Source organism: Solenopsis invicta, chromosome 11 (genome assembly GCF_016802725.1).
Source record: "Solenopsis invicta isolate M01_SB chromosome 11, UNIL_Sinv_3.0, whole genome shotgun sequence".
Taxonomy (NCBI): Eukaryota; Metazoa; Arthropoda; class Insecta; order Hymenoptera; family Formicidae; genus Solenopsis; species Solenopsis invicta.
This window is the reverse complement of record NC_052674.1, coordinates 10,292,392-10,304,611: the sequence shown is the minus strand read 5'-3', so window position 1 is coordinate 10,304,611 and position 12,220 is coordinate 10,292,392. Positions and strand designations below refer to the sequence as shown.

The following is a 12,220-nucleotide window of genomic DNA, read 5'->3' as shown; positions in this document are numbered from 1 at the left end:
ATATCCATTCATTTATTGATATATTTCATACATATAAATTATACAGTTAAGTAACGGTACAAATTTTTAAAGTCTTGCTTATTTAATTTTTATCAACTTATCGGAGAAAAAGTATAAGAGATATATAAAACAATTACTTAATTTACATAATAGATACGGATTTATAATATAATTTTAAATCAACTAACGTAAAATAGGAAGGGTTATCATATTGTAAAATTTGAAAGTTATTTCTAAATATTCTAAATTTATACATTGGATCTCTTGTCTATTGGTACAATGTCATTAATGTTGTGTGTATGTGTCATGTGTACGTATACATCATGTAGTTTGCGTGCATATGTGTACATTTTATTTTGTATGTGAACTATACATGTTTCAGTTTTCAGTTCAATTTTATTTAACACACATTGTACGTAATTTTATTTTTAAATCGACAACGAACGCGCATGTATTATATAAAATTGCTCATGTGTATTTAATATAAAAAGTGTAATTGCATAAAAGTTGTTCGTATAGATGATAATGTATTGTGTGTATATGTAGAGAAAAGTATACTTTTTAAATATAAATCGCATCATTACGATATCATAAATGACAAAAAGAGTTCGTACTTACATTTACATGCAAACTACAACTGTTATGAATTCATATAAAAAATATATATTCTTTCGTGACTAGATAGAAGGTTAATAACTAATATTTCTACTTTATTCATATTTGTAGAAAAAAAAAGAATGAAATAATTAAAAATTAACTGTTGAACATTAATATTTAAAGAAAAAAATAATAAAATAAATATAATAATGTATAATAATATTAATAAATACTACAGAGATGCAAATTTGTGACGAAGTGGAAGGAAAGATTACTCTTATAAAAGAGAAAAGTGTATACAACATAAATTATTCTTATTTATGTCAATAATAATTTTACCAAGAAAAAAATGAATAGACGTTATTTGAGATTTTTTTTTTAGAAACTAGTGAATTTGAAAAATACTTGAAAAGAGACATTTTTATTCTCTCACATACACATTACGCGTGGTTAAAAAATGCGGCTTACTTCAACGTTTTTATTGTATCATACACTCCGTGTTTGATAGTTTAACCAGTTATTGTAGACGTATATGATACAGTTGTGTGTTAATTAATTTCTATAAAAAAAAATTTACATATGTCGAGTATTTCCAAAGCCACCGTGACCAGCCTGGCTGGCACCCTTATTGTATCCCATCTGAAGACCCAGGTGACCCTCGCTAGCACGAAGCTGATCTTCGCTGAAGCTTCTCTTGTTCTCCTCCGCCATTTTCGGCCCTAAACTTGGCCCGGTCCAGCCATGTTTCTGCGTCTACAGAAACATTTACCCCAATTAAACTTCACAAGTACTTAACGATCAAAGCTGTAGCAAATGTGGCAAATATATGCGCCTATGCTGTACTGACTTGTATCTGTCAAAGTTTTGGAAGTTTTCAATTTTTTTCCTTGTACATAAAGACTATTATTTTTTGTATTTCAGAGAAAAGTATCCTCTAGTATTATAAATTTTAAAAACGGCAATAATATTTTCTAAAAATTTAGATCCAATCTGCTCCATCAAAAAAGTTCTTTCCTTATCATTGGGAACAAAATGTCTGATCGTAATCTCTAATTATGATTTTATAAATCATTGATCAGTCGCATTATTGTCGTAAACTCACCAATCTGCCTAGGGCATACAGGCAGAGGGTGACTTGCGGGATATTACGCCTCTCAAAGAGATCCGCAGTCTGGAAAATTTCTTCTTGCGGGACACCGTAGTTTTTGATCGCCGCCTGGAATCTATTGACAGCAGTAATATAATATAGATCTATATAAAAATCGTTGTGTAAAGTGAGATGAGAGAAAATAATTCGCTTTCGCTTCACCTTTGAATGTTTTCCATAAGCTGGAAATTGGTGCCCTTAGATTGAATTTTCTTGACCGAACCGGGCGCAAGTTTGTTGATTAGATTACAAAGGATTACACCGTCTCTCAAAATGTCCTCGTAATTTCCTGGTGGAAGTTTCTCGCCCACCACGGCTTCGATCCAGGCGAGGACCTCGGCTTCCTGTTCCTTGTTGCGGGCCTAATTTAACGCAATTTAAGTGTAGATATAAATTGGCTTTCTCACACAGGCGCGATCATTTTTAACGTCGTCTTTTCTCTCATTGTAACAATTTTCTTTAGAATGCATTCCCACGCAGACCGCGTGCACGTGAGCATCGTAAGCGTTTTCTGGATGTCTTAAAAATGGCTGTATCAGAAATAGATCGCGGTGAGTGGCGGTGTAGGATTACTCGCGTAAAGTCCAACATCGAAAATAAAATATGGCGAGTGATGTCTTGGCTTTTACGAAAACTGGCAAAGCGGTGTTAAATCGTCGAACATATGTTTCGTAGATTCGAACGAACTTAGAAAAAATCGTGTTCTTGAATCGCACAGCGAATTGCCCTTCGAACAGTTCAATGCTAAAGAAAGTCTTTGAGTAAACCCTTAAATACATAAGTGGATCTGAAAGACCTCATATGTCGTTTAAAATGCCGTACTTGAAAGTCCTTAACAGTTTTTTTATTGATAATGATTTTTTAAAGGAAAAGTGGATTTTTGAACAATTTCTAATTTTTGCTTAATGGTTTTTCTTTCTCACAACTAAACAATAAGTCATTTTTCGGCAATATCGATTATGCAGTCAAATTTCTGAGATTCTGAACTTTCATATGAAAAAAAAGATTGTTGAAAAATGTTGATTAGAATTAGTGTTATAACTTCTCAAAGTTGAAAAAGTCTCCCAGATCCGAAAATGTGTTTACGTATTCTATGGGATCGGTGTGTTTAAGGGTTAAAGAAAAACGTATTATATGTTATTTTCACAGGAATAATAGTACTCGTGTATTTGAAAACTGCGTAGAAGATAATGGTGACATATAGCCGTTTACGTAAATCTGTAATTAGTTGCACTTTAATCGGATGCATAAATTTCACAACAATTTCACGGTAAATGTTTCGTGAGAAACGGATAACGGGCATCTTAATGGCTCTCGCGCGTTCAGAATTTCTTAGACGTTCACACGGGACGATTTATGATAGGAACAGCTGTCTGACGCAAAACGGACTCTGGCATCCCTCGGTCGAAGCTATAAATCAGTATTTCTAGCAAAATTAAATGGCAACCCTGAAAAGCCGCGAATTCGAAGCCGCCGTGATTGTTTCGCGGTTCGCGACTCGCTCGACCGTGCGATATTTTGGGAGGCGACGGCGTTGTTTGGACATCACCGATATACAATGAACTTGTGCAATTTTGCAATAACATCGCAATCGCAGTTCTGAGAGCAGCACGGCCGTAACTATCTCGGTATCTATATCATCGCGGAATTCAGCCAAGATGCATACCTGCGAATGTAATAAAGGCGACATTTGGTCCTAATTGAACGTGCGTGATTCGCATAGCACGTTATATACGATTCGTTCCCGATAATGAGGTAAACGTGCGTTAGCACGATAGTAAAGTGATAATTTTGAAAAAAAATGACAAAGCTATATAGATTTGAATTATGAAATGAGATCTGTACATGGAAAAAACAATTCTGTCGAACCATTTGAAAAATTTATATCGAATGTTTAACTTAATTACTGGAATGTCGAAACTATTTGCAACAATATTATTATTTTCATCGCGTTGATGTCAGCCGTAATATCTTCGAATTCGTTACGCCGCCGTGAAAGTACGTCGACTTAGAATTTCCTCTTATCTGCAAAGTGTCAGACCGACGGTCGAGGCAACGTGTTCCTCGTCGCATCCACAGTCGGGGTGGTATTTTAGGATCCATTTTCAAGGGGAGCGGCTTCCGTTCGTACGAGAGTGCGGCCTCGCCGTTTCCGAGGACGTTTCGCGAACGTGACGCGCGACGCCGCGGCCGCTCACTAAATTTAAAGTTAAATTGGATGGGCCCCGCGTATACGACTCGCATCTCCAGCGAATTGGCTGGCGGCAAATCAAGTCGCGCACCTGTGCCGGAGGCGCATCACACGGCGTGTCGCCTCCGCGCATGAATTGGATATTACGATCGAGCGTGACGTAGCGTACGACATCCAGGAATTCAGTGCACGCAGGATTCCATAAATCCACAGCCACTTGTACAATAAATTGCGATACGAAACAAGGCTGTAGTCAATACGAAAACGAAGACAATGAATGTATTGACGAATAAACGATAGATATTTACAATGAGAGAAAATTTGTTTTGAATAAAAAAAAAACATTTTCTTAAAACTACAAATATTTTTATGCAAGCATTTGTTTGTTCTGTCCAAGTAAAAATATTTACTTTGAAATAAATAGACATGTTATACCTTAAGTGTATAATTTTGCATTTTTTACATAATGATTTTACAAATAAATTAATAATCTTATTAAATTTAATTAAATTGTTTCCTTAGATTAAAAAATCAATCCTGAAATTGTTTCGTTGTAAGATATTTTTTTCTCAGCGTGCATCTAATAAATGAAAAAAAAGAATGAAAAATTATGTACTTTTCTGCGGGTATTTTGATAAATTTACTATTTTAAATCGTAAATGCATTCAACAGCATTTTTTAATGTTTTGGATGAAGCACACAGATTGTCAGATAATTAATAATATTAATCTCGTAAGTTGATTTTATTTTTAACGACAACTTAGAATTACAAGAGATTAACATTGCAATTTTTCTTTTTGGTGTGAGAGAGGCAGAGATAGTTACTGAGTTTCTCTGCAGCAAAACCATCATCTGACAAGACCACACCCAGTAAACTGAAACTCATCGTTTTAGCTACCCGCCGATAATTCTCTAAAACTATTTTGATTCCATAGCTTCATAGGATAACGGCGGAAAGTCTGCGTTGCATAACGTTATTTATGTTAGGATATAAATACACCGGATGTAGAGGAGAAAGACATACATCAAGGAAGAACACTGACGTAAAACGATGTATCAGAAGTGATGGATTGAATCGTAGCTATAAATAGTCGTACGAGTCGTATGTTAAAAGCTTTCGAATGATCGATAGCATCGAACTGCTATAACTAAACAGCAAAAATTTTGATTCTTATAATTTATCATGTCCATTACAAGATATATTTGTAGATCATTCTTTCTGCAGACGTTACAGAATGTTACGTTAATTAATTTTTTTTTTTTATAAAAAACATAAAAGCTCTATCGCGATTTTCATACTTCGTCAAATCACATATTAATTATATTTTATTTGTATAAAAAAGAAAACAAACGTTATACAAACGTTAAAACGCATGGATTTTTTCTTATTGGAGATATCACACGCGAGAATTGGATCGCGATTAATTTGTCACTGGATCGTAAGAAAGGGGTAGCGTCTCACTAGCTCGGAAGAAAACATACCGGCATTCTGTTGCTGCGTTGTTTCCTCAACGACGACGACGACCTTTCCGGATTGCGTGTGACTTTGAAACTTCGATGATGTCGAGTAGAAACTAAATCGGACGGCGCGCGTCGCGACGCTATATGGCGTCATCCCCTCCGCTAATATTTAAGTGTTTTTGGCTTGTTGCCCGGTTTTCTGGTGGGTATTCCCACACCCCCGCTCGTAACCAGATCTTGACATCGCGGCCCTATTTACAGGACGCGGCGTGACCCTAAATTAAATTACGATTCGCGTTTAGGCAGATCCGCCGGGAAAGTCATCTTGGAATCGCACAGACGCATCGTATTTTATATCGTATATTTTATAACAGATGCTACAAAAGTGTGACGAAAACAAAATAATGTCGAACAAAAATTTCAAAGAATATAAAGAAGATATAAAATGTTAAAATGTTACGGATTAAATTATTTTATTTGTATCTACGAGATGATAAAAATTTCGTTTACGATTTGAAACAGTAAATTTATCAAAATACTCGCAGAGAAATATATAAATTTTTCTTTCCCTTTTTCATGTATTAGATGCATGTAAATATGTCATTTATTATAATTTGACAATCGTCATTTATTGTCCTTAGAATGTAGTAGTAATTAGTTGAAGTAGTAATAAGTTGAAAAGTTAAAAGTTATAACTTTTTATTTAACTTAACTAATTTAAAATGATTTAATTCTTAACATTAATTAATTATTTTTGAAACTCTAATATATTAACTTTAATATATTAACTCTTGTTCCAAGTTAAAAATTTATCTATGTGTCTTTGTAAAAAAAAAAAAATAAAAAAGTTCTTACATAAAAAATAATATTTCTTTTTAATTTAATATGAATACTTTTCAAATTTAATTTACATTAATTTAATCTTAACGCAACTTTTAATTAAATTAGTTTCTCGTTCATGTAATTTTTAATGTAATTAAATTAATTTTGTAAGTCATTAATTTTAAACTTATTGTAATGTGGTTAAAAAAATAAATTAAAATAAATTAAAAATATATTAACTTATACCCAACCCTGGTTGTCTCCGTGAATTAATTACAGCTTTACTTTGTATCGCAATATGTTAAATTAAAAATATAAATAAGTCAACAAATTAAACACAAAAATGCACTTGAAGTATGAGTAAATTTATTTAGTGCATAAAATAATTTAGAAAGTAATATGTGTATCTCTTTCTTTTGTTTAGGAGGCTACTTTTAAATTTCATGATTTGAAAAATCAGTGAGAAAATTTTGTGACTGACAGCTGCGTGGCATCTGATGTTGTGCTCTATTTTTAGTGTACATACGCGGTGCGTTCTATGAACGCCTGTGAATGTTAAATATTCGACTGTAGCGTTTGAGACTTAATTGATAAACAGTTTAACACGTATAAAGGATCAATTCAACGATCCATTCGAATTGTATTATCGTCCCCGATCTAAGTTGCACATTTACAGTGAAGCTTGTTCTTGACATCACATATGTATAAAGTGCGACAGAACGAAAGATGTATTTTCAGAAAGATTTGAGCATCACTTAAAAAAGCAACACGTTTCTTCGCGGACATTCGCGACATTTCGTCGTTTAATGTTGAAATAGATAAAATATAATAGAACGCTTATTTAATTTTCTTCAATCAGTTTGCTCCATTTAAATAGCGAGTAACAACGGGAATTAAATCCGGAGATGCGCGTTACGAAATGTCGCTTGCGACTTCTGACGAATTCTCCATTATAGAATATTTCAGTGAAGCGGAATAATTCGAACAAGTGGGTGCAATTTGCCGCGCGCCTTTAAGATACATGGGACATTCGCCAGACGGAAACGCCGATACATAAACGTCGTAATTTCTGGACTCCGGCCACTTCGAAGGGGTGATGCCACCGCCGAGTTTAGATTTCGTCAATCGTCGCTGTTTCCAAGTTTATCGTAACGGATCTGCGTAGACGTCTGGAGCAACTGATCTGCATCCGTATATACGAAAACGTTACGTAACGAAACGCAATAACAAATGGCAAGTCGCCGATAATCCTTTCAGTACAAATGACCCGTTTCGTTGGGACATCTTAAATATCCTTGGACATTGACGCGATAATAAATGTACAAAACGATAGAAAAACTAGATATAAGTAGAATTATTTTTTACTTTTATCACGGATTATTATTAAATCAATCAACATTTATCGATTCAATTTATTATTGTAATTTTTAATTTACGCGAGCGACTATGCGATTTTATAATTATGCTTATAAGTTTGATTTGTTATTAAAATTTTTTATCATTAAATCATTCCGCGATTATTGAAGCGGCGCATTAGATTTATACTTCGTTCGTGCAATGTGTATTTATTCAAAGTGTTTTTAAATCAAAGTTTATTAAAATTCGCGATAACTCAAAAGTGCAAATAACTGTCAGCGTTAAACTCTTAATTAATTATTTATTAATTCAATAAGTTTTAATACTTTACAAGCGTTAAAATTATTAAAATTGCAAAAAGTTTGAGAATTTAAAAGCATAATTTTATTAGTATCTATTATTCATATTATTACAATTTTGATTTAACTTACAAGGAAAGGCTCAACTCGGATATTCGAAAAATTATGAAACTTTGACAGTATATAGAATATATCTAAACATATAGTAAAATAATTTTTTTAAGATTAACCCATTTTTCATTTTTATTTTATTATTCACCAATGAAAGAAGAATAAAATTTTAATGAGAAAATTTATTTCTCTTTTATTAAGAGAGAGATTTATCTATTAGGAAACTTATCAATTGTTTCAAAAATTATTTTAAACAATTGATGCTTTGTTTATGTTTTGCATAATTTTTTAAACAACTGATAAATTTTCTGATCAATAAATCTTATTAAAATAAATATTCCATCTAGAATTTTATTCTATTTCTTTTTATTGGTAAATAAAAATAAAAAGTAAGCTAATCTTCAGAGATTAATTTTAGTCTTTCAAGATGAATTCAAACAGTAAAAAAATTGTTTATTATACCTGTCAAGATATCTCCTGTATATAAAGTTTTATAATTTTTTAATTTCCGAGTACAAGACTTTTCCTTATTATCCTTATTAGTATCCTGTAAAATATTAAACAAATCTCTGCATAAGACAATAAAGAAATTATATTTATAAAAATATCTCACAATAACGTGATGCTAAAGAGGTAAAGAGAGAGAGAGAGAGAGAGAAAGAGAGCACACCATGACGAAAGATACAACAATATCGAACCTCAGGCGGCATCGCGCCGTTCGAATACGCGCGCGCCTCGGCCGCGTAACCTCCTGCCGTCATGCGATCCTGTTCGGATATATTTTCTTGCAAATACCCGGCTAGTCTGACATTTAAATTATCCGTTAACAATGAAATTTTATATGCACAGAACGGACGTGGGCAAGTTCAGTGCGCCGTGGTGCGCCGTCCGCTGCTCATTTTACTCACCAGTCCTTTAGTTCGAAAAACAGTCGCTATGTGGCGCATGACACGTATAACTTTCTCCGTGTTAGAATTACTCTACCTACACTATGAATACGAGGCTGGCAGAAGCTTTCGTCAGCTTTGCGCAGTGGCGATATCGTAACCAATGAAGTTCTACTGAGGTGCGATTATTGCTAGTTGAAAACTTTTACCAATACCCCGCCATGACGATGTGAAATACCATCGGCTACGGCAATTTTTGAAAGTTTCTGCGGAAACTGATAAGTCTAATTCAAACATAAAAAAACTACATCTTAAAATAAGAATCTTCGTCTACTTATTTCTTTTCAAGTAAATAAGAAAAGATGAAAAAGTGTTTCTAGTTTGTAAAGATTTTTCGACACATTCATTCGTTATCTAGTCATACTTCTTTTAAATATGTACATATGTTATCTATTTTTTTAGATATTTGTCACATAAAATAAAATATATACAATTTCCATTATTGTCTCATATCATATCTTAATAAATAATATTTAATGTTTAAAGATAATATACAACATAGTTGTAACGTGTTATAATGCTAAATTAATATTAAATAATTAATAATGAAATTATTAAATAATTTAATAATAGATTAATATTAACTAATCAATAATAAATTTGATTATAATTTTATCGTAATATTTAGAGAAGAATTTATCTAGAAAAACATTCCTAAGATAATAAAATATCGGAATATTATCTTATAATTGTTTTTCTAGATAAATTCTTTTAAATTTAAAAGACATTGGGTGGTATGTATCATTTTTTAACCGATATTAGAGAATAGCTTTCAACATGTTTGTTTTCTTTTTTACTAGATCGCAACTTCCTGTTCTAATTGTAAATTTCTTGCAGGTTGCTGGCAAGCGTGAAGCAAGCCAAGAAGCTGAAGCCCAGCAATGGATGGAGACTGTACTTGGTCGAAGATTTCCACCGGGTGAGTTTTTAAAATAATTTTATTAATATAATGTTTTGTCTTAGTTTAGATAAATGCTTTTCTGATATGCACGTATTTATACATGCAAAAGTATTTATACATTTTTAAGAACCAAATGACTTCTGTAGTGAAGTATTACTCATATTTCACAAAATAACGATAATGATTCTTAAGATTTATTATACTAAGAAAATTATTTGTTAAAATAAAAAATATATTTCTTTGAATGCGTTTTTCTTAAAGGAAATATTTGTTACATTTAAGAAAATATTTATACATTCGAAGTAATATTTTTTTTAATATATAAAATGTTTTGTTTTTTATTTGAAATTTTTTATTTGAAATCAAATAAAAAGAGATAAACAATATTTTTAAAAGAAGAAAATGGATTTCTTTTTTTAGATATGTAAAAAATGTTAAAAATTTGTTTACGAAATAAGCAAAATTTGAATAAATTGTTTTGCAAATATGTACAAATTATTTATTTACAAAGAAAGATTATATTTTTGTTTTAACACAAACAGTCGCTATATGGCGCACGACACACACATATGACTTTCTCTGTGTTAGAAACTCTACTCTACTCTACCTATATTATGAATACGTGTCTGATAGAGCTTGTTGTCAGCTTTACACAATGGCGTAACTAATAAAGTTCTACTGAGGTACGATTATTGCTAGTTGAAAATTTTTACCAATATTCCGCCATAACGATGTGAAATATCATTAGTTACGGCCAATTTTTGAAAGTTTCTACGAAAACTGCTAAGTCTAATTCAAATATAAAAAATACATCTAACACATTAAATAAATTTTTTGTTTTAAATAAAAAGTTCTTTTATTCAAACAAACACTTTGTAATGAACGAGTAGTACGCGGCATTGTCGACAAATAGATAGATAGATGTGTGGCAAAGATTTATTTCTCGTACTTAAAGTACTAATTATAATAGAATCATTATTTTTTAATCGAGTAAAATATTTTTTTTATTTTAATAAATAATTTTCTTAGTGTATGACTCTGACATAGTATAATTTTACAATTATATTTATATGAAGAAACAAGCCATTGAATAATCAATCATTTGTTACTTTTTTCGGAACAAAAAGTACCGCCCTTATGGGAAGTAATTTCTTTAAATGTTATTCCAGCGCGCCTTTTTTCATTGAAAATGTATGAAGTCGACTTTCTTACATAAGGGCCATTTAATGGCTCTACCAACGCATATGAACTCCTGTTCCATGGAGCTGATGTGAATCCGAAAGCGTTTCGACGTTTTCATCCCCATCGGGGCGACGCTCAGTCAAAGGGGTGGAAGCGCATGCCGTTATCTAACTAGAATCACATAATTGCCGGATACAAATGTCAGGTCGCGTGACGTCGCAAAGGTTAAGCTTCGTCGCGAGGTCAGTTCCCCCGTATAGTACATACACCCGCCATGTAATCGAAAATGCAACGGCGGCGACGAGGTGCGGAATGCGATGCAGAACGGATATTGATCTCAAACGTCTGCGGCACCACGTGCCGTAATGTATGAACGTTCCAACTGCTCGCACGTTATGTATCACTGTCGTAAATAAAATGATCAGAGCCGTTTAAAGGAGCGGAGGTAAACTTCTAAACGTATACGTAAAAATCAATTGTATTTTATTGATTTTTATTCGCGTACAAAGAAAAAAATGTTTATACTTCGCGACAATTGCGATTTTCCGTCTTATTAATAACGTGCAAGACTCGTTTGAACGGATTGCGCGGCTGCAACGAGCCTGTATGCGATTGAATAAAAGCTGAGCGCAATTAGCGGCCTACGTCGAAATCGTATCAACGATTTTTTCGAGATTACTAAACTCCACCCGAACCCACCCGGAGGGGTAGTTCCACCCTCCTGTCGCGTTATACTCGCCTGGCAAAACGCGCGCTTTGTTACGTCATTGCGAGCCACCCTATCGAGCATGCCCCGGCGGACAACCCTCGATTCGACATACACCCCTGTTGCGACAAACACGCCAGGCGTCGACGCAATCGACATTACTTCACGTACGTTTGCGCGCTTCCGTTTACTCTTTCCACTAGTTTCTCTTATTTATAAGTACTCCACTTGAGATGGGCGCAGTTTGATGAGCGGATCGAAAACGTATATGATAAAATCTTGTGCGACATCGATAATACATCGTCCTTCGTGACGCCGATGGCTATAAATAACAATTCCCGCATGCAATGTTATTCTCGAAACGTAATTAGTAAAATAAAATTGTCATGAGAAAAAGAGAGAGAGAGATATGAGAAAGCTCTTTATTCTGTCGTTTGCTTAAAAAAGTTCGTTTCTTAAGTAATCGGCTATTTTATGAGTATATAAACAATACAAAATTT

General features: G+C 33.1%; 2 protein-coding genes and 2 non-coding genes across 4 annotated transcripts in view; 3 read left to right on the top strand and 1 right to left on the bottom strand.

Moving 5' to 3' along the window:
- The window catches only part of LOC105200270 (muscle-specific protein 20), a 31,512-nt gene that overhangs the window by 3,241 nt on the left and 16,051 nt on the right, over positions 1-12,220 (top strand). The window contains exon 2 of the mRNA XM_026136740.2: positions 9,769-9,850. Within this exon, the coding sequence (XP_025992525.1) occupies positions 9,769-9,850 (82 nt within the window). The remainder of the gene's footprint in view (positions 1-9,768; positions 9,851-12,220) is intronic.
- On the bottom strand, positions 264-5,569 carry LOC105200269 (muscle-specific protein 20). Its single transcript, XM_011167744.3, has 4 exons — positions 5,418-5,569; positions 1,907-2,106; positions 1,700-1,820; positions 264-1,350 (listed from the first exon to the last, which is right to left on the bottom strand). The coding sequence occupies exons 1-4, from the start codon at positions 5,421-5,423 to the stop codon at positions 1,171-1,173; spliced, it is 507 nt and encodes a 168-aa protein (XP_011166046.1). The 5' UTR covers positions 5,424-5,569; the 3' UTR covers positions 264-1,170.
- Positions 9,006-9,146, top strand: LOC113004180. The gene has a single exon (XR_003268902.1). It is a non-coding gene; the product is annotated as a U4 spliceosomal RNA (small nuclear RNA).
- LOC113004181 lies at positions 10,477-10,611 on the top strand. The gene has a single exon (XR_003268903.1). It is a non-coding gene; the product is annotated as a U4 spliceosomal RNA (small nuclear RNA).

Excerpts from the sequence above, each read along its gene's own strand:
- LOC105200269 (XM_011167744.3), bottom strand. Across the intron at positions 1,821-1,906 it reads CTTATGGAAAACATTCAAAG|ATTCCAGGCGGCGATCAAAA; the intron begins GTGAAGCGAAAG and ends TGCTGTCAATAG. Across the intron at positions 1,351-1,699 it reads TGTATGCCCTAGGCAGATTG|ACGCAGAAACATGGCTGGAC; the intron begins GTGAGTTTACGA and ends ATGTTTCTGTAG.